General features: G+C 40.0%; 1 protein-coding gene across 4 annotated transcripts in view; it reads right to left on the bottom strand.

Annotated features, from left to right (window-relative positions):
- Positions 1-23614, bottom strand: part of LOC126262995 (mitotic checkpoint serine/threonine-protein kinase BUB1-like) — a 245335-nt gene that overhangs the window by 197938 nt on the left and 23783 nt on the right. For all 4 annotated transcript variants that reach the window (XM_049959949.1, XM_049959951.1, XM_049959950.1 and 1 more), the window contains exon 3: positions 23138-23334. In XM_049959949.1, coding sequence (XP_049815906.1) covers positions 23138-23334 — 197 coding nt within the window. The remainder of the gene's footprint in view (positions 1-23137; positions 23335-23614) is intronic.

The following is a 23614-nucleotide window of genomic DNA, read 5'->3' as shown; positions in this document are numbered from 1 at the left end:
TAGATTGTGCCACCGCGCACATCACGGATTGGCACCACCACCAGTATCTCAGTCGTGTAGTTATTCCTAGTTCCGTGTGTATCCCCTTTAGTAATTATCTTTATTGGTTTATCGCTGTGGGTAGCGTTTGGAAAAGGAATTTTTGTGCGACTTGGGTCACCCCCTCCTGCTGTCCCCGAACAGCAACCTCCTGGGGAACACCATGCTTAAGCAAGAAATGGGAGCAAGAGTGTTCCTTGCTGTCCCCATATTGTAGCAGTCAGTAAAAGATAGTAGTGAGTAGAAAAGAATAGGAAATAAGTAAAATCTACCCGAAAGGAAAAGCATGGCCCTCCTTTAGATGTAAGCAACAAAATATGCGTGTGAAGTGCTCCCCCAGTGTTAACCCCTTCCCCCACCCCCTTGTGATTTGTGCATCATCCCTTCCGAAACCCCTGCTTATATGCTTCGGCGAGAGTTGCAGTGCGTTACAGCGCGCTGCTGCCTGCCGCGGTCAGCAATTTCCGCCGCTGCCACTGCCAACAGCTGATCGCTGGAACCAGTGCACTACTCGCAGTGTCCCACCACACGCCACACCATCCACAGTCATCCAAATTTTGTCAAGCAAGCACTCATCATCTAATTATCGTCATTTTTTAATACAAATCTAACACGAAAAAGCGAATAATCAAGATGTATTGTTAAAATTATGTAAGGCCGTCCTTCGCAGGAGCCCCTTAGTAATTGCCAATCTACCATCCCCCCCATGCCTCACTCCTGCGGAGGGGAGAAGGGTGTACAGTGAGGGTCGATACTGAATGAATTTACTAGTATAAAGATTGATTTTTATTTTTTCCACTTGATGTTCATCAGTGCCTTCTGCCTGGCGGTAAGTTGCAGCGTCACAGTCATGTTGCCCAGAACTGGATAGAACCACCCTGAAACTGACGTGTTGAACCATCAGCAGCTAAACTCACGTGTTGCTGACGAGGTAACACTACCGAACTACACGTCTTACAATCTCACCGACCAATAAGGAGGCTTGGATGTGGTCAAGTGGGGGTGAAATTGCGGCCGGCTGCCGGGAGCGGTCACAACGTTCACTCTCTTCTGCTGGCAGCTTCCAAACTGATTGGATGCTCTCCTCACCTGCTCTCTTGGGCGGCTGCCCATTCAGTCTCTGTGGCTTCTCGAGGCCTGCCTTTCTTTACAGCATTAAAACTTCATACAGTTTACACTATGTTTTATTCTTCACCTCAATAGGCGCCTACTGCTTTCCCCTCCTGGCCAATCCTGACACATTAACATCGGAAGCATCAATGAAGTGCGCCTGGACAAAGCTCAATCAGCAGAAGAAAAAATTCAAAAGATGGTTAGGCAAAGGAGTCAGGGGAAGAGATTACTCCAAGAAGATGAGGAAGGGAATAAAGATTATGTATATGGACAGCATTAATCACAAGAGGTACAGCAGTACTGTCAACAACTGAAATAAAAACTTTAAACACAAATAACCGTAAACTGACTTTTTTGAGCTGTAGTGTACATTTTCTCAGGAACTGTCAAGCTAACATCCCTAAATTTGGCAAAGTTCTTAAGAATTACTTACTGAACAAACCTGTGCAGCAATTCTCCAATATCTTTTCTCTGAGAAAAGTTCTACTTTAAAATTTGAGAAAATGCAATGCAGGGTAACACTAAACTGTAAAATTAATTTCAAAGCAATTATGATCTTAAACACATATCTACTCCACATGTCTTATTAGCCTCTTATGCAGATGTAAACTGTGAATTCCTGTTTTACTGCTTGATTAGTTTATGAGAAAAGGTACAGAGCAGAAACAATGGTAATTAAAAATTCATACCCTTATAAAATGTACGTCGTTGCACTTTTTCAAATAAAAATTGCACAGAATATCAAGCTTTATATTGTACATAACAGTCTCGAGTTTGACTATTTTAGCTGTAATACTTTTGGAGATATATATGTTTAAGTACAAGAATGGAAAAACTATGTCTGTCCTTAAACTGGGATTTTGCAATGCTAATCACTTAAATAAATTACCTAGAAAACGTATGCACAAAATTTCATTACTACACATAATTATTTTTTGGTGTTGTGATTGTTCTTCCATCAGTGTACATTCGTAGGATACTATGTTTTTTCGTTTTATGAAGTGCACAATTTTACATTTTTGAATGTGAAAAGCAAGTTGCCAATCATTGTTCCACTTTGAAATCTTATCCAAGTCTGACTGAATATTTGTACAGCTTCATAGAGATTGTACTTCATTGTAAATAACTACATCATCTGCAAGAAGTCTGATTTTAGTATTAATACTACTGGCAACATCATTAATATATAACATGAACAACAATGGGCCCAACACACTTTCCTGGTGTACACCCGATGTTACTTCTAAAACTGCCAATGACCCTCCATCCAAGATAATATGCTGTGTCCACCCTATCAAGAAATACTCAATCTAGCCACATATTTCATCTGCTAATCCATATGATCACACTTTTGATAATAAGTGTAGATGTGGTACTGAGCCAAATACTTTTGGAAATTGAGAAATACAGCATTTACATGACTGCATTGATCCACAGCTTTCAGATCATCATATGAGAAAAGTGCAAGTTGTGCTTCACACAATCTATGTTTTCAAATTCCATGCTGGTTGACATATAGGGGGTCATTCTGTTCAAGATACCTCATTGTCCTAAGATTTCACAACAAACAGATGTCAAGGATTTTGGTGGATCACTTTCACTACACTTCTTATACACGGGTGTGACCCATGCTTTTTTCCAGATACTGGGTGTCAGATTTTTGTTCGAGGGGTCTACAATAGATTATAGTTAACAGAGGAGCTAACACGAATCGGTTGTAGAATCTCACAGGGATTCCATCAGGCCCTACAGCTTTGTTCAATTTTAATGATCTCAGCTGTTGCTCTCACTCATCTTTCTATTGGTACAAGATTTAAAATGGGGCAATACTCCTGGACTTTTCTTTGTGAAGGAACATTTGAAAACAGAGTTAATCAATTCTGCTTTTGTTTTACTACTCTCAATTTCATTTCCTGTCTCGTCCATGAGTAACTGAACACTAACTTAGGTGCCACTAACAGCCTTTACATACAAGCAAAATTTCTTTGGGTTTTACGAACAATCATTTGACAATGTTCTACTATGATAGTTATTGATGGCTTGATGCATTGCTCTCTTGATGGATGATGATTTCACTCAGAATCTCTCTATTGATAGCCCTATGCTTTGTTTTATGCCTATTATGCAGTAGTCTCTGTTTCTTTAGAATATTTTTTTTTGTTTTTTTGTTATAGTGATTGCACACCATGGAGGATCTGTTCTACTGTACCTATCTATCCAGTGCATGGTTAACTATTCTTTCAAACTTGAGCCATAGTTCCTCTGCATGCTCCTGTTCTGACAAGGGAAACTCCCCATCACAAACCTTCAGATTTAGTGGTAAGAGGGCCCAGTGGACAACCTGTCAAAAACTGAACACAGATCAAGCATGAAAAGAGGAAGAAGGTGGACTAATAATCATCTTGTGGTGTTGCAGTTCTTCTTGTTATGTCCGTGCTTGCTACGAAATAGGAAGAGGGATTCCGCCTTATGCAAGACACCTTTTTTTCTGTTTTGTTTTACCCAGAAATGTTTCAGCACTTTGTGTGCTATCTTCAGTGGGTTATTTCTTATTTTTTAACTGTAAAATTGTTGTTACATATTAACATTTAGCAAAACTTTTAGTACATAATATTTACAATTGTGAATGAATAATTGTTGTGAAATATTATACTTCATTTGTTCATAGTTCACAGTTGAGATATGTATTAACGACCTGATACATTACGTGTTGTTTATAAAGTTATGTCAAAGTTCTATCATGTGGATATCTGAAGTCATGGGGATAAAAAAAAAAAAAAGGCTCTGAATATTGAACTATACAGATTATATAGAACTAGCAAATCACATCAAGTATCCACCATTTTTTTGATGAATTGATCTACAGGGTTAGAACATACACATCTACCATAGGTAGAGAACAGACAATCCAACAAAAGAAACTCACCAAAATGATAAATCACACAAACACCTACCAATCTCACCACCAATACAACAAGCATACCTTTCACAAAAGAGTGATTAATCTAACAGACATAAACTTATTTGAACAAGAAAGTAGCCTACTTGAAAAGAGTCCCAAACACAACATAAACACAATGGTGTCACACAGGACAGTAGAAATCTTCATAACAGAAACTGAACACATCATAAAGCAACAATAAAAATAAACACACTTGAATTCAATGCAATTCTAACAAGAGAACTAATTGCTGAAGAAATAAGAAACATAATCAAAGAGAACAAAACCACCATAAAAGAAACCACAAGGACTGCAGAAGAAAAAACACACAGAAAACAACACAACAAATTCCCACAAGAAAATGCCATAATCACAAAAACCGACAAGGGCAAATCAATAGTAGTCATAAACAAACATACATACATTGACAAAACATTAGAATTCATCCAAAGCAACAACACCACAGAATTAAGAATAGATCCAACAAACCAATACCAAAGTAAGTTACAGAACACCCTGAAAAACATGGAACAATTTTCACAGAACCACAGATTAAAAGAATGATACAGAAAAATCCCAAGGGTCCCTCCCTAAAATCATTGCCTAAAGTACACAAACCCGGAATACCTATATGTCCATTGATAAACTTTACCAAAGCACCAACATACCACTTAGCCAAACACACACACACTCTGCTACAGACAGTATACAAATATACTGAAAACAGAAGTCTAAAGAACTTAAGCGACTTAATAGAAAAAATAAGAAATGAAAACATACCAAACACACTGATTTCATTTAACATAATTTCCATGTACACACACATCCCAACAGAAGAAACCATCAACATCATAGAAAGAAACCTCCAACTACAAAGAAATATATCCACAACAAACATACAAGAAATATCAGCCATACTCAGGCTCATCACAGAGTAAAACTGCTTCACATTCAACAACAGATTTTACTCTCTACAAGATGGACTACGCATGGGATCCCCAATCAGTGGCCTCCTAGCTGACATTCTCCTCAATCAGAAAAACAAATCTTTGACAAAATAGTAATACCAAAACAGCACAAATTAATATAATGGTACAGATATGTAGATGACATAATTTGCTTAATAGATGAACCACAGCCTCACATAAAAGAACTTCATGACAACATAAACTCCATCCACCCACAAAAACATTTCACCATTGAAACACAAACAGATGAAAAAACTTAAATTTCTTAGAAAAAAACATGAATTCACAATCTACAGAAAACCCACAATCACCAGCACCATTATTCATAACCAATCCAATCACCCCGTAACTCACAATGAAGCCAGCTTCAGATATTTACTACAAAGGCTCAACAAAACACTAATGAACAAAAATAATTACATACAAGAACTGAACAAAATAAAACAAATTGCACAGGAGAATGGATATGATGCAAAGAGAGCAGACAAAATAAACCACAAAATACAAAAACAAACACCACATAACCATGAAACACAAACACAAACAAATACAACACAACAAATCAGCAGACAGTAAGCAACAAATGGCACATAATGACTTGCCACAACAGTCTCATACAGGGTGGGTAATATACTAAAGAAACAAGGACTCAACATAGCATGCAGAACAACACAATACAAAGCAGACTTGGAAGAAATACCACGAACACTGACAAATACAGCCAGTTTGGCATATACCAACTTAACTTACTTGCAACTGCAGTCAATCTGTATATGTGGGCCAAACATGTAGGAATTTCAGAACCAGGTACACAGAACACCTCAGAGCACTGAAAAGCAATAGCTCACACTCAACATTTGCAGACCACCTGATAGCTTACAATCACCACCAAACAATCATTGAAACTGATTTAGACAACCTTAAAACTAGTAGCAGCTTATAATAAAAATTAGCTATAGAAGAAAACTATCAAATCCAAAAATCAATAGCCCAAGGAAACAAAGTACTCAATGAATATACATCACTGTGCAATAAAATCCTCTTCGCCACAATAGAAGAACTATACAAATAACGCCCACAACAAAACTACTCATGGAGGGGGGATTTCTTTCTCCCTCTCCCTCTCTGTCTTTTTCACTCTCTGCCCCAGTCCTGAACACAAAAACACACACACACACACACACACACACACCAGACACCACAGACACTTCAAACTCGCGTGCCTCACCCAGCCAAATGCACTACGAAACAAATGAATACAACACAGCCACAACAATTCGTAATGGCGACGAAAACTTTGCCTATGTTTTGAAAAATTGGAGAAAGTGCACTGTCAAGCAAACCGTAGGTCACGAAATCTGCATATTCACTTCGCTAACATCATATGAGAAAGCACCACAATATCAAAACCATAAGTTACACATGAAAAACATGATATATACTCATTTCCATTTTTAATTTAAAAATTACATTTTGCTGTTTGCAGATGAGAAGTTGTAGATCGTGTAGCAGAATAGATACCAAAATAAAAGTCCAATATTATCATGTAAGGTATGTAAACTAATGCATACATCCACTCTTTTTGCCAATTAAGCTATAAATAGAATTTTGACGTAATTTTATAAACAACACATAGTGCATCAGGTTGTTAATACATATCTCATCTGTGAACTATGAACAAATGAAGTATAATATTTTACAACAATTATTCATTCACAGTTGTAAATAAGTTTTGCTAAATGTTAATATGTAACAACAATTTTACAGTTAGAAAATAAAAAATAGCCCACTGAAGACGGCACAAAAGTGCTGAAACATGTCTGGGTGAAACAAAACAGAAAAAAAGGTGTCTTGCATAAGATGGAATTCCTCTTCCTGTAAGGTGTACTAAACTGTGGGGGAAAAAAAGGGAACAGTGAATGGTCTAAGGACAAGAAGTGCAATATAGTGCAGCCTGAAAGAGCAACAGTGTCATGGTTAAGTGGTAACGGTGTTGGAGTGCCAAACGAACGAGTCATGTTTATACCTATCTCATGCCAGTTCTTCATCTTCTTCTCCCCCCCTGGCCCACTGTTTGCTGTGTTCAAATTTGTGTCTGTGTCATGGCGTAGCATCCACTTGCAACAGCGAGGTGTAAGAAAGAACCTATTATGACAGTTGATTCTGCAAAGCTACTCTATTAGCAGCCAAAAGGAAGTGGCTTTCGAATGGGAACCACAAATGTTTGAATACAAGGCAACAAGTCGACCGAATCCTCCACCAGAAAACACTTCTGGTACGTAATACATAGCACTAGTGACCATACATGTGTCATATGATAGAATTCTCTTACCGACACACTTAATTTGAAGGCCTGGTGAGTGGATGAGATATGCCTCCTTGCCTGATTTAGTTGTTCATATGAATGTAATCACTCCCAAGGAAATGATGAAAACATAATAGCTTGTCACATGAGCTGCAACAAATGGACACAACAGTTTCACAATCACACAGTTTTTCAGTGCTCTGTCAAAATACACATATTTAATGTTTTTGAAGTTGAGTTCCATTTTGGAAGTTTTGACTCTTGAATTCCTTTGTTGAAACATAGTTCACATCCATTTCTTTGTTGTTTTCATTTCTGTAAGACATCTATGTGGTATCTCGCGTGCTCTCACTATTGATCACGTTTACTTGTGATAGTAATGTATTATTACCACATGGATCATATTCTATGACCAATGTATAATTTGGCAACTGCCAAGACCACAGAAAGAGAACAGAAATTTCAATGACCAGATGCACAGTTCATAAAGTTGTGGAAAAAAAATAAAAATAAATGGCATGAGGGAGTTTTCAACATGGTTCATCCGCTTTACAGTCCAACCCTTTGAGCACTCAACCACAACGCTGTGACCGTTAAATTTCATTCAATATTTCAATATGTGGATCGTTCAATGTTCCTTCCCCCCCCCCCCCCCCCCCCTCTTCACAGTTCAGTACACATTCTTCCTGTTTTCATGCTTGATCTGTGTTCAGTTTCTGATAGGCTATCCACAGGGCCATCTTACCACTAATCTGAGGGGGGTGTGATGGGGAGTTTCCCTTGTGAGCTAAAAGTTTCAAGTTCCTCATTGAGATGTGACACTCTGTTTCTCTGTCTAGTTTGCTGAACACAACTCTTTCTGCTTGTTTTAGTTGCCCTCAGTGTTTTGGGATCAATTGTTGCCATAACAGCCCCTAGGTCAATGATGCCAGTTTTGATTTAGACTGCCTCAAAGAAGTCAGGTTTGTTTGTTACCATTGGATCTAATATACACTCCTGGAAATTGAAATAAGAACACCGTGAATTCATTGTCCCAGGAAGGGGAAACTTTATTGACACATTCCTGGGGTCAGATACATCACATGATCACACTGACAGAACCACAGGCACATAGACACAGGCAACAGAGCATGCACAATGTCGGCACTAGTACAGTGTATATCCACCTTTCGCAGCAATGCAGGCTGCTATTCTCCCATGGAGACGATCGTAGAGATGCTGGATGTAGTCCTGTGGAACGGCTTGCCATGCCATTTCCACCTGGCGCCTCAGTTGGACCAGCGTTCGTGCTGGACGTGCAGACCGTGTGAGACAACGCTTCATCCAGTCCCAAACATGCTCAATGGGGGACAGATCCGGAGATCCTGCTGGCCAGGATAGTTGACTTACACCTTCTAGAGCACGTTGGGTGGCACGGGATACATGCGGACGTGCATTGTCCTGTTGGAACAGCAAGTTCCCTTGCCGGTCGAGGAATGGTAGAACGATGGTTTTGATGACGGTTTGGATGTACCATGCACTATTCAGTGTCCCCTCGACGATCACCAGTGGTGTACGGCCAGTGTAGGAGATCGCTCCCCACACCATGATGCCGGGTGTTGGCCCTGTGTGCCTCGGTCGTATGCAGTCCTGATTGTGGCGCTCACCTGCACGGCGCCAAACACGCATATGACCATCATTGGCACCAAGGCAGAAGCGACTCTCATCGCTGAAGACGACACGTCTCCATTCGTCCCTCCATTCACGCCTGTCGCGACACCACTGGAGGCGGGCTGCACGATGTTGGGGCGTGAGCGGAAGACGGCCTAACGGTGTGCGGGACCGTAGCCCAGCTTCATGGAGACGGTTGCGAATGGTCCTCGCCGATACCCCAGGAGCAACAGTGTCCCTAATTTGCTGGGAAGTGGCGGTGCGGTCCCCTACGGCACTGCGTAGGATCCTACGGTCTTGGCGTGCATCCGTGCGTCGCTGCGGTCCGGTCCCAGGTCGACGGGCACGTGCACCTTCCGCCGACCACCGGCGACAACATCGATGTACTGTGGAGACCTCACGCCCCACGTGTTGAGCAATTCGGCGGTACGTCCACCCGGCCTCCCGCATGCCCACTATACGCCCTCGCTCAAAGTCCGTCAACTGCACATACGGTTCACGTCCACGCTGTCGCGGCATGCTACCAGTGTTAAAGACTGCGATGGAGCTCCGTATGCCACGGCAAACTGGCTGACACTGACGGCGGCGGTGCACAAATGCTGCGCAGCTAGCGCCATTCGACGGCCAACAGCGCGGTTCCTGGTGTGTCCGCTGTGCCGTGCGTGTGATCATTGCTTGTACAGCCCTCTCGCAGTGTCCGGAGCAAGTATGGTGGGTCTGACACACCGGTGTCAATGTGTTCTTTTTTCCATTTCCAGGAGTGTATTTCCATCATGAGTGGGGACCTGAACTATCTGTTCCAGGTAGTCTTTGGCAAAGACATTTAGTACCATCTAATAGAATGTCTTGTCATGCCTCCCACTAAAAAAACTAATTTTCCCAATTGATTGTTGGATGATTAAAGTCTTCACCAATGATTACAGTATGACTAGGGAACTTACAAACAAGGATCTGAAGTTTTTTGATTGCATCAGGAGGAGAATCTGGTGGTTGGTTAGAAGGACCCTACAATAATTATATGCCTGCCCTCGATACTGAGTCTTGCCCAAACAATATCACGTGCAGTTTCAATTTCTATCTCGGTGTATTTGGGTTTTGTGTCTACTGTGACCAATACACCACCAGCCTGTTCTTTGGATGTACAATTAAATTTTCCCAAAACCTCACTGCTATCAATTTCAGGATCCTACCAGCTTTCTGTACCTAGTATTATGTGAGCTTCAATGGTTTTCAGGAGCACTTTGAACTTGGCACTACATTCTGAATGCTTCGGCAGTTTACTAGTACAATTTTGATACTCTTGCCAATAGGGGAGGCATTCCTTTGGATCTTACACTTACACTTCTGTGTCTCCTACAGCTATCGTTACCTGGACTGGATGGAGAGTCACCTAACCTGAAAAACCACTGTGTGTACCCCATACACAGTAAGCTACCGGGATAGCAGCCTCTGGTGTGTAGTGCACACCTAACCCATTTAGGGGGATCCTACAGCTCTCAACCCTATGGTTCAAGTCCAGGAAGTCATAGTCTAGCTTGTCACAGAATCTTCTAAGTCTCTTGTTCAGTCCTTCCACTCGACTCAGAACCGAGGGGCCATGATCAGTTCTGGGAATGATACTGCAAACTGGGATCTTTGTTGAAACTTCACATGCAAGAATGGTCTTCTAAATCTTCTCTGATAGAACCTAAAACAATCAAAGTATGACCTCAGAGCCGAGACAACAGGTGTTGTTTGTTCCAATATGTGCCACAGTCTTTAGCTGCTGCACCCCGATCCCTCAATGACTGTCGGCGTAGTATCTTCAACATGCTGAATGAGGCCCCCAGGTATATATAATGAGTGCACATGGTGTTCCTTCTTGTCCCTTTCTGCCATTTCCCTTAGGGTATCATTATTCACCATACACCTGAACTACCGACAATTAATAGGCTCCTGCACTTTTGCATCTGCTTCCTCTTGACACGGGACAAAGCAGGTTTCGCCAGAACAGGTGAAGTGAGTCCCACTAGCTCAGTTTCAGTTTCAATGAAACACAATACCTCAGACCTGTTCGTTAGGGGGATCGGTACCACACACTGAGTCCTCCCTGTGTACTGCCTCGAGAATTTCAGAGAAAATTCTAGAGACACTCGTATATTCATACCATCTTGAACACACATTATTTTAGAGATAAGGGTGGTAAAGTAGAACTATGTCTACTGCCCCACAATTGTGTGTGTACAGAACAGATGTGTATCGGGCGGGTGATCGGAGCGAGCAGGTAGTCAACGAGCCTGCCTGGGAAGTTACATGTACCGCCCATGGAGTAAACGCATCGTACTCTGTGAAATTAAAAAAACATTGTTGGTATGAACATTTGAAGGTTGTCGAAAAAACAGACTTTTATTCATTCTCTCACTTAATGCTGTAAAGTCAGGACTGTTGCCTTGTTAAGCTTGGAGAGATTTATAAATTTTATGTATTGAAAGATGACTGTAATAGAGTCCGGAAGGTGTTGATCTTACAAGAAATGTTTAATGTATGAAAACTACCACGTGTTATGAAAATACAGTGTTCAAAGGAATCTCGAGTGTATCGAGTTATTTTAAAGTATAGAAAATTCCTCCAGAGTAGCATCTATTCTCTGGAGAAGAAGCTGAGCAGAATATCGCCGCCTGTTATCCTGAGAGAAGATCGGCGAAGCAGCTACAAGTAAGTTCGACAGCCGAAAGGGGAGTGAGCGTCTTGCAAATTAGTACCACACTGCCACCCTTAATCACTGGTAACTGCCAGAACGTGGCGACCAAAGTGAGCAGGACACGAAAAGGAGGAATTTTTTTTTTTAAGAAGATTGAGATAAGAAACAGTTGAGAGTTGCCATAGCAATCCATAATAACAAAACTAAGAAATTGGTCAGCAAGATTCGATCAAGAAGATTTAGGTGTGTGGAGAAAAATCCTCACACATGCAGTAACCAGCCGACGCTGACGCAGTAACCAGCCGACACTGATGCAGTCACAGTAACACGCCATTGTTGCTGGTTGCCGCTTGAGTTGCTGACTTCGCGCCCGCCAACGCCGCGACCAACGTGTGACACTGGGGGTACCCGTGTAGTTCTCCGGTGCTGTTCTTACACCTCACCAATGCAGCCTAAAATCTTATGCCGGGTGAGCTCAAAATAATAACTATTTGAGTGTGAGCTAAAGTGGTTATTGCTAAAGTGGTTATTATTTATAGAGGTGACTTTTTTTAAATGCTAACAAGAGCTAGAAGCAAGATGAGTAGGAATCAAGGGCAACAATTAGCAGAACCAGTCACAGCTATCAGGGTGACTAGGAAATCGCCAGACTGGTTTGAATTAGTAAATTTGATTAAAGCACAAAATGCTTCTTTGAAAGACAAACTGAGTGCAAATTTAAGCCTTAAGTTAGATTCAGTGAATACCCAATGAAATAGTAAATTAGATGCTCGGAGTGAAAGTTTAAGTCTGCTAATGACGGAATTTCATACTCTGAATAATACAGTCAAGAATCTGAAAGTAGATTTAAAGAGTGAACTATCCACTTCTTTAAATACTCATGTTAATCAATTATTTACTGAATTTAACCAGAGACAGAACGAGCAATTACAGAATTTAACCAAGAAACTATAATTTGTCATTGAAGACAAGTGTTGTAGTGTAGAGTCGAAGTTTAATGAAAAATTAGGATCATTTCAAATTGTGTGTAACATTACATTCGATGCGGTGAAACAAAAGTTACATACTTTGAATGATTCCACTGAACGACAAGATGAACTATTCCCTATTGTCCAATCGCAAATTGCAGGGATCAAAACTCGTGTAGATGCAGTAGAAAGAGATTTCAAAGAAAAGCTAGCAACCTCAGACACTATAAATATAAGCGGTCTGGAGGAACAAGTAGAGGAATTAATCAACAGGAATGCGGCCGAGAGAGTAAACACAGATAACGTTCCACCACATTTAGCGTCGTAACTTGACAATACTAACAAGGTTGTAGAAGTTTCGTGGAGAGAATTCAAACTTGTCCGGGACGGATTAGAACATAAAATGATCTTTCCTAATGTGGTGTTATATAGTAAAGGGGTGATTGTTTCATTGTAGGGAGACCTTGACATAAAATTTAACAAAAAGTACTGGTATGCACTTGCTCAAGTGAGGTTAATATCAGATCCATGGGATCTGGGCGGAGTCACATCTGTTCCCCAGGAACGTTAACAATCTGTGTTAACGGGCAGAGTGATGACCGTCAGATTCCAAGTTGGGTTTAGTGTTACTTCCTTACTCGTTTCCCCACACCGAATTCTCTTCAAGTCTTATCCTGTATTCTGTTCTCATCCTATTATACTGTCATAGACTTTAGTACTTGTCTTAATGGGACGAACAATCAAGCGTGGCAGATCATATCAAGATCATACTCCTTCTTGTGGAGGTAGCCGTAAGTGGTCTTGTCATTATACTCAGTCTTACAGGCGCTATAATTCCCCGTTGTATATTCACCGCGATGAATTGGGTTGTTATATCATGTCAAGACTGAAGCATTTGGTAATATATCAAAATATATGAATTAGCAGAATGCTCCACTCTCATCGCGATGATTTGGGTTGTTATATTGTGTCAAAACTGAAGCATTTGGTAATATATCAAAATATATGAATTAGCAGCATGCTCCGCTCTCACCGTGATGAATTGGGCTGTTGTATCGAGTCAAGACTGAAGCATTAGGTAAAATATCATAATATATGTATTGGCAGTATGCTCCGCTCTAGTCTCGATGTAAAAGTCATGTGGATGATATGATACTGGTTGTGATGATATAATATATAATATGATATAATTTCTATTCACGATGATGTGATACATAATATGATATGATATATAATTTCTATTTGTGATAGTATGATACATAAGGTGATATAATATGTGATTTCTATTTATGATGATATGATACGTAATATATGATACATAATTCCTATTTATGATGATATAATACATAGTTTTGTACTTATTATGGAATAATTTATATCTTTTGCAAAATGATACGTAATATGATATGATACATAATTCCTATTTATGATGATATAATACATAGTTTTCTACTTATTATGGAATAATTTATACCTTTTGCAAAATGTGATATGAATGGGGAGGGTTTGTATCGATTTTGAAAGGGGGTGGGTAGTGTAGGTACACAAGGTTAACACTACACACACACACACACACACACACACACACACACACACACACACACACACACACACACACACCACACCTTTCACACAACCCTCGCAGACAAGTGTGACTGATTCTTCACCATTTGCTGTTCCATAGGAGTTGCTAAGATCTTTCTTCGGGGACTTCAAAGATGAAGGTGATAATGTCCGCTCTGTAGGAGACATTTAACATCATACCTCCTCCAGCTTCTCACTCAAGTACTGACAAAGTGGGGATCCTGGGGAAGGGAGGTGGGAAGGGTTTCCTGTCTTTGGGGCTATCTTCTTTCTCTTCTTCGATCTTAGCAACCATTTGTATTTTTTCCTTTCTTACGTCTCTTTTGAGTACCAGTCTATCTTTCCTTCTGTCCATATGCATACACTTCTATCGCTGAAGTCCTTCTCAATTTCCGTGGTTTTCTATAACCTTCAACTTATTTTACATAAGCTGGCCAAAGAATCAGGCTACACAACTACACATACTCATACACACAGTGAAATACAAATACACAAACAGGGGGAATACAGCTTAAGGTAATGTAAGAACTGTCATGTGTTGGAGGAGGAAAATTGTGCACATACCGATAGGTATGCGCACATGGTCATGTGAGTTGACAGTTCTACATTACATAAAGGTATGTACGGAGGAATATTCATCATTATGACGACAGTATTACATCATGGTAGATGTACATTGGTTACAGAGTATAAGGAGAAACATCTTGTTATTCGTTACGCTACAGTGTATACTTAAATGCACAGAATTGGTGTCAGTTTAACGACTATTCTGATGAATTGTAGGATAATGGGACAAGCAGAGTTTAAGTAATAATATTCCCAAGTATGGTGTCTACTGGAAAGTTAGGACTAGAAGAGAAATGGAGGACTCAAAAAGGGTTAAAGGAAGTGTTGTGAAGCGAGTGTGATGGGTAAATCACCATATTAATTTTTCCAGGTACTTTTGAAATATAGTGTACATAAATTCGGGCAATGGAAGAGGAAGCCTACTCATGAAGGATGATTGGATGGATAAGGGCAGGTAGGCAGACCCAAGGAAGGCTGACCAATACTGTGCAGGCAGGGGCACCAAGAAGGGGATTGACCTGTACCGTAGTGTATTAGGAATTTGTTTAAAGGGGCACACCTACCAAAAGACGAAATGGGAGATATAATACTATGTGAAGAGTTTGACAGAGCACTGAAAGACCTGAGTCAAAACAAGGCCCCAGGAGTAGACAACATTCCTTTAGAACTACTTACTGACGGCCTTGGGAGAACCAGTCCTGACAAAACTCTACCATCTGGTGAGCAAGATGTATGAGACAGGCGAAATACCCTCAGCCTTCAAGAAGAATATAATAATTCCAATCCCAAAGAAAGCAGGTGTTGACAGATGTGAAAATTACCGAACAATCAGTTTAATAAGCCACAGCTGCAAAATACTAACGCGAATTCTTTACAGACGAATGGAAAAACTAGTAGAAGCCAACCTTGGGGAAGATCAGTTTGGATTCCGTAGAAATATTGGAACACGTGAGGCAATACTGACCCTATGACTTATATTAGAAGAAAGCTTAAGGAAAGGCAAACCTATGTTTCTAGCATTTGTAGACTTAGAGAAAGCTTTTGACAATGTTGATTGGAATACTCTCTTTCCAATTCTAAAGGTGGCAGGGGTAAAATACAGGTAGCGAAAGGCTATTTACAATTTGTACAGAAACCAGATGGCAGTTATAAGAGTCTAGGGACATGAAAGGGAAGCAGCGGTTGGGAAGGGAGTGAGACAAGGTTGTAGCCTGTCCCCGATGTTATTCAATCTGTATATTGAGCAAGCAGTAAAGGAAACAAAAGAAAAATTCGGAGTAGGTATTAAAATCCATGGAGAAGAAATAAAAACTTTGAGGTTCGCCGATGACATTGTAATTCTGTCAGAGACAGCAAAGGACTTGGAAGAGCAGTTGAACGGAATGGACAGTGTCTTGAAAGGAGGATATAAGATGAACATCAACAAAAGCAAAACGAGGATAATGGAATGTAGTCGAATTAAGTTGGGTGGTGCTGAGGGAATTAGATTAGGAAATGAGACACTTAAAGTAGTAAAGGAGTTTTGCTATTTGGGGAGCAAAATAACTGATGATGGTCGAAGTAGAGAGGATATAAAATGTAGACTGGCAATGGCAAGGAAAGCGTTTCTGAAGAAGAGAAATTTGTTAACATCAAGTATAGATTTAAGTGTGAGGAAGTCGTTTCTGAAAGTATTTGTATGGAGTAGCCATGTATGGAAGTGAAACATGGATGATAAATAGTTTGGACAAGAAGAGAATAGAAGCTTTCGAAATGTGGTGCTACAGAAGAATGCTGAAGATTAGATGGGTAGATCACGTAACTAATGAGGAGGTATTGAATAGAATTGGGGAGAAGAGGAGTTTGTGGCACAACTTGACAAGAAGAAGGGACCGGTTGGTAGGACATGTTCTGAGGCATCAAGGGATCACAAATTTAGCAGTGGAGGGTAAAAATCGTAGAGGGAGACCAAGAGATGAATACATTAAGCAGATTCAGAAGGATGTAGGTTGCAGTAAGTACTGGGAGATGAAGAAGCTTGCACGGGATAGAGTAGCATCGAGAGCTGCATCAAACCAGTCTCAGGACTGAAGACCACCACCACAACAACAACAACAACCTATTAAAACAGAAGGTGCCTACCATTGGGTAAGGTATGGGTACTGTGCCTAAAGGAAGAGGGTAGTATCGTGACAAAAGTCACACAATTCGTAGAGATTATTCTGGTAAGTTTGAATTCTGGTTTCCACTCGCAGTGTTATGTTTGTGTGAAGATACATATGTTGAGGAGAACACCTTTATTTACCCAGGGTTCCTCCAGATTGTAATAAATAGTGAACAAATCCATACTCAGAGAAAGTAGTACGCAAAGTAAGAGCAAACAGCAACATACCCTTGAGTAATGAACACTCAGAGTTTACGATTAGAAAGGGAACAGAGAGATCCTTGTCCGTAGAGAGTTTAAATTAATCCAAAGGTACATGATGTATTAAGTAATTAAGTGTTAAAAGGAAAACTGTTATAACCATGAAGTAATGTTATATAAATACGATAATATTTTACATAATGAACATGTATAAAATATCTTGTGTTCGAGCTAAGGAGGGATATATGGTAGTGCCTCGAGAATTTTGGAGAAAATTCTAGAGACACTCGTATTTTCACACCATCTCGAACACACGTTATTTTAGAGATAAGGGTGGTAAAGTAGAACTAAGTCTACTGCCCCACAATTATGTGCGTACAGGACAGACGTGTATTGGGCGGGCGATCGGCGCGAGCAGGTAGTCAATGAGCCCGCCTGATAAGTTACATGCACCACCCATGGAGTAAACACATTGTACTCTGTGAAATTAAAAAAACATTTTTGGTATAAACATTTGAAGGTTGTTGAAAAAACAGACTTTTATTCATTCTCTCACTTAATCCCGTAAAGTCAGGACTGTTGCCTTGTTAAGCTTGGAGAGATTTATAAATTTTATGTATTGAAAGATTATTGTAATAGAGTCTGGAAGGTGCCAATCTTACGAGAAATGTTTAATGTATGAAAACTGCCATGTGTTATGAAAATACAGTGTTCAAAGGAATCTCGAGTGCATCGAGTTATTTTAAGGTATAGAAAATTCCTCCAGAATAACATTTATTCTTTGGAGAAGAAGCTGAGCAGAATATCGCCACCTGTTATCCTGAGAGAAGATCGGCAAAGCTACTCCAAGTAAGTTCAACAGCCGAAAGGGGAGTGAGAGTCTTGCACATTAGTACCACACTGCCATCTTTAATTACCAGTAACCGCCAGACCTGGCCTCTGTCTATCCTATAGAGGATGCTTACATCTACCACTGCCATGACACTCACAGTCAAGTGGCTTCACATACACTGACCTTATGCTCACGAGTTTCTATTAACCTTTCTCCAACAGTTTCCTTTCAGTTTCATGTAACAAGAATGTAGTAGTCTGTGTTTGACAAAATTCTTCACATGGTACCATTAAGCCAGAATGAGTTTTGTCATTTTAAATTACTTTACTTGGAATGCACTTATGCAGCCTGCAGTTTATAATTTCTTTCAGCTTTAAGTATTTCAGTTTTAACCACAATTGTTCTGAATTTGCCACATCTGGACTAAATGTTCTCAGTTTGTTCTTGAAATAAGTTGATAGTGACTACCAGTTTAAAAAAATACAAATATTCTAACTTTCTTTGTGCCCTCCTATTCCTGGGAGAATCTCACTCCCCCAGTTTGTTAACATGTCTTTTGAAATAATTGATTTATCTGATCATAGTTTTTCTACTTGGATTTTTGCCTAAACTGTTTTAAAAAGTGTGCGTTCCACGCATACTCTGCCATCACAATGGCCATTTCTGTGTATAGTGCACACTTGACCTATCCAGGGTGATTTTGTAAGTCTTCACTGTGCTGTGTAGTTCTGGGAATCTACAGCTAATCTTGTCACAGAACCAGCAAAGACTCTGTGTTAGATCCTCCACCTGGCTCTAAATGACCAGAGGCCACTGATCAATCCTCAACAAAGATGGAAATCAACAGCTGCGTGAGCAGCTAGAGAGAGAGGGTATTTGTCTTCATCACAGCAATCAGCTCATTCATCACAATCTCACCACCCACAATCCCCAATCACATCTATACATGAACCTATTCCTTTCAAGGACAAAAAAAGTGGAGGGATTAATTGTGAGACTAGGGTTGTGCTCACATAAAAACTAAATTGAGACTGATGCACCAACACGAACTACTGTCACCTGACTCGCTGTGCCTAGTGCCAAAAACAAGTAGCTGACACACTATTAAACGCTATTGAATATTAACTGGTTCAAACTGAATAAGATGACTGTAGCGCTAATAGCAGTGGTGAAATACACTTTATGTCAACTATGCAAGAACCTAGTTCTGGTAAATAGATAAATAAGTACAGAAATTAAAGATCGTTACACATCAACTGAAGCCACTTGCTGCTTACTTCTAAGCAAAAGCACATAAGAAATAGTAAATTAAGTGCAATGCATGAACTTGAGCTACAGCTGTGAAAGTTCTGTATTTGGTGCTGATAGCACAGGGTCTGCAGCACTACTGAATGCTGTTTAACAGCTTATGCTTCAAACTGAATCAGATGATTGTATGTTGCACCCACTTCTGTTTGTATGGCAGTGGTAATACCGAGCAGTATGGAGTTGCTGAGATAAAAAAAGCAATGGGTAGCCACCACGATCCAAACTGGATCACCTGCCTCCTCACAAGTTGCACAGATTGGTTAGAGTTGGGTGCAATTTGCACACACCTCACTTAGCGTTGTGCCAGAAGTCCTCAGCAAGATTGTAATCAGCTGATTGTGGAGGCCAGATACTTCACGTTAATGAACAATCTCTCAAACAATTCAGACACAACATTGAGAATGATGTGGGGTTGTATGATCTTTCTGAAGCTAGCGTTCATTTCAGACTGCCACAGGTATTCAAAAGGATGTACATGTCTGGATAGTAAGTTCCTGTATCAATTGCAGTGAAAGACAATGGCAGACATACAATGCAGACTGCTGTGAGACAAGCAGGAAGACAGTCAGTAAGGTGCTGGAAGGTACCAAAAGGGATGTGGAACCATGTTGATTCCAATGCCATGGCCGGCTGCACTAGGTTTCTTGTTCAAGGATCCAAGGTACAAATAGCCAACTGAGGTGGTCCCACAGATTATTATCTGGATTTAAATCGAGGGAGTTTAATGACCAGGGAGAATGGTACACTCATCCTGGTGCTATTCAAACCAAGTGCATACTCTATGAGCTTTGTGACACATTGCATTGTTCTGCTGGTAGGTGCCATTGTGGCGAGGGAAAATGAACTGTGTGTGGGGCTGGAAAAGGTCGCCAAGTATATATGCGTTCTTGGGTTGATCCACTATATCTTCCACTGTGACAGCATCACCCTGGGAATGCCACAAAAACATTCCCCACACCATAGGGCATGCAAGGTGTTTTCTTTCACACATTTCACACCATACACACCAACAGCCATCTTTCAGATGTAGCATAAAATGTGATTCGTCTGAAAAGGCCACCTGCTGCCACTCAGTGATGTCCAGTTGTGGACTGGCATGTAAATTCTAGACTTCGTCAGCAATGGACATTAGTCAGCATGTGTGCATGAATCAGTCTACTGTTGTGAGGCCCACCCACCACAACGATTGCTGAACGATCACTGAAAAGGCACTATTGGTAGTCCCTTGGTTCATTTGAGTGGTCAGCTGTCCAACAGTTGCATGTCTATTCGCCTGTACACATCTATAACTTAGTCGTTTCAGAAATTCGATACTTGGCCCTAAAGCCAATGATCATGCCCTTTTAGATGTCAGATAAATTGCTCCATTTCAGCATTATGATGATGACCAGACTGCTTTCTGTGTCATCCCCGACATGCTTTATACCCTCCACTGCTAGTGCTGCCACCTGCTATCAGTGAGTGGTTACTGCACATTGCTGTCAAACATAGATAGTGATCACACTACTGTGACTGGACCAAGTATAAGAAGCTATATTTCAACTCATACAAACATTCTCCACATGTAAGTAACTCACCCACTTGAATTAATGGTGCATGTTGGAAAGTGGGATGCACTGCTTCGAGTGATTTATGCCACACTTTACTCTGTTGTCAATGTCAACCTGTGTATCAATGTGTACTATGATTCACTTGACCAAATGATCTTTTTCCATGCTAGAAATGTCAAAAGGTTTTTGTATCTGCACTAGTCTCTGGGCCCTGTGGTGTCATGTGATGTGGTGTGGCACGTCTTTAGTAATGTGGCTGCTCAATGGATGTCATTATCTGATACACAACTGGAAAGCGATTTTCTGCCCAGAATTCATCTGCCTTGTGTTACAAATGTTGGCAGTCAATAGCAATTCTTGTCAACATGTTGCTGCCCGTAGCAGTTGATTCTGGTAGCATGGTTTTATCTTGTATCAAAAATTTACAATTCAAAATAAACCCCTGACAAAGTGACACCTTAAAAGTCCAATGTGTGTACAACCTAAGAGATGGACTATACCCACGTGTCTTGCTCATGCCGACAACCATTGAAAGGTCTGATGACCACTCAGTCACATGTCATGCTATACTATCCCATCTGTTGTAGCACAAGAGCTATCTGTAATTAAACTGCTCATTACAGTATTCCATGCCCTATTCAGAACTTCCCCTAAATTATTAGTGGATTTTGTAGAGAAGTTTTGCTATTTGACAGAGTGCAGGTACCCCAAAAAGTTAAATCAACCAGATCACTGTTGCAAGACTGAACTTGACTATTCTTATTCTGTTGAGCTATTTGTAATTATGTTTCCTGTAAACAATTCAGTAGGAACACAAGGTCTTCCAAAAAGGATGATCTGGTTTTAAGCATTTATATTTATTTAATGACACATACTACAAGAAAAATTGCAAAATAGTCAGAAACAGCCTTTTTTTTAATTTTATGAATAAAACTGCTTATATCACAAATTTATATTAAACTGTAATGAGCAGTTTAGGCTAAAACAAGCTATCCTAAGACCCAAAACTAAAATACATTGTGACAGTTGCTAACACCTGACTCAGCTGCAGTGTATAGATTTAACTATGCACAACATCTGTGCAGGTAGCAGCAATTGTTCCTACGTATTTTAGTTTTGGATCTGAAGACAGCACAGTTCATCTAAAACTGATCATTACAGTTAAATTAAAAAACTGTGACCTAGACAGTTTTATTAATAAAATTACAATGCAAGATCACGGTTACCCCCTGTGACACAACATAAACACAGCCTTTCTGTGAATTCTTTTTTGTTATGTTATTACAACTGCTCAATGACCATGTTATAAATTGTTCTGGTCAAGTATGCTTTTTGTTGGCATTTCTGGATTGTTCTACCTGTGGTGGAAAATATTTGTAATTGGTATTTCCGATATTTCCAATCTGAAGAGACAGGATGTCTAAGCAAAGGAAAGAGTTCAAGTCCACCTTGTACATTTGATGAAAGAGTGGAGTGTATCAAGCAAGCTTTTGAGCTGTGCTCATGAAAGCCTACTTGTCACGCAAGCACAGAATTTACACAATTCTCCAGTCTAGCCAATGTAAAAGTGATGTTTGGTCTACCAACAATATTGACAACAATTACCAGTCTCTCCATGTATGTGATAAAAGAAGGCATACGGTCTTTACAACTTCTCAAGAAAATACATGAAGGAAAGTGTTTCTGTTCCCTTTCAATTTGTTAGTAGAGGTAGAGAGAGAGGTAGAGAGAGAGAGAGAGAGAGAGAGAGAGAGAGAGAGAGAGAGAGTATAATGACAGCAGTGATTTCCAGCAAATGAAAAAAACTCTTGCATAAGGTGCATAGTCTTAATGTTGTCCATGTGGCTTGTGTACGTAAAGCATTGTAATAACATATAAAAAACTTTAGGGTTTGGAAGATTTTTTCAGTCTGTTCCTGTTCTGTAGCATTTTCCATCAGTTAATATAAACTGTTAAAATCAAGTTACTGATTCTGAAATGCTCTGTGTTATGAAGGAAGACACATACTTTATGCCTCATCAACAATGTAGTCATTAGAGGTGAAGCACTAGATCAGCCAGGACAATGGAGAGGGAATGAATTCAGTTGTGTCCTTTCTCAAAGGAACTACCCTAGTATGTGCCTTGACTGATTTAGAAAAAGAGTAGGGAATGTAAATTTGAATGGTGGAATGGGAATCTGAACACAGCTTTGTCTGCGAGTCCAACACTTTTAAGCAGTTTGCCATCCCACTCAGCAGACATACTTGCAACAAAAGAATAAAACAGCATTGTATAAATAATACTCACCCATATGCTGACTGCAGTTTGTTAAACGGCTGTGCCTTTCTCTTAAGACCTTCGCGAAAAACTTTATCTGCTTTTTTAAATTCACCATTTCTAAATAGCTCATCTGCCCAACTTTTATAGAACAGAGCACACTGTGCACCAATACCGCACATTGAAAGTTGGTTATAAATCTGTAGGGGATTCTCAGCCATTTCAGCCTGAAAATAAGAAACATATAATGATGTGAAACACCTCTTTCACTTTAGATTAAAATCTTAAATTTCACACGTTATTTTCAAATAATAAGACACAAAACATTGTATAATGACATAAGATAGAATCTGCACTGATAGCTGGGAGTACAGATTAGTACTAAGTATATAAAGCTGCATTATATAAGATCCAGTGAGAGAAGATCCAAGAGAAGTGTGTATGTTGATTACAGGTAACACAACACAACTGATTGAAACAGACAAGACTGACAGAAATACCGGCAAA

The sequence above is a fragment of the Schistocerca nitens genome, chromosome 6 (genome assembly GCF_023898315.1).
Source record: "Schistocerca nitens isolate TAMUIC-IGC-003100 chromosome 6, iqSchNite1.1, whole genome shotgun sequence".
In the NCBI taxonomy this organism is placed as follows: domain Eukaryota; kingdom Metazoa; phylum Arthropoda; class Insecta; order Orthoptera; family Acrididae; genus Schistocerca; species Schistocerca nitens.
The sequence above is the reverse complement of the archived record's forward strand: the minus strand, read 5'-3'. Positions and strand labels throughout refer to the sequence as shown.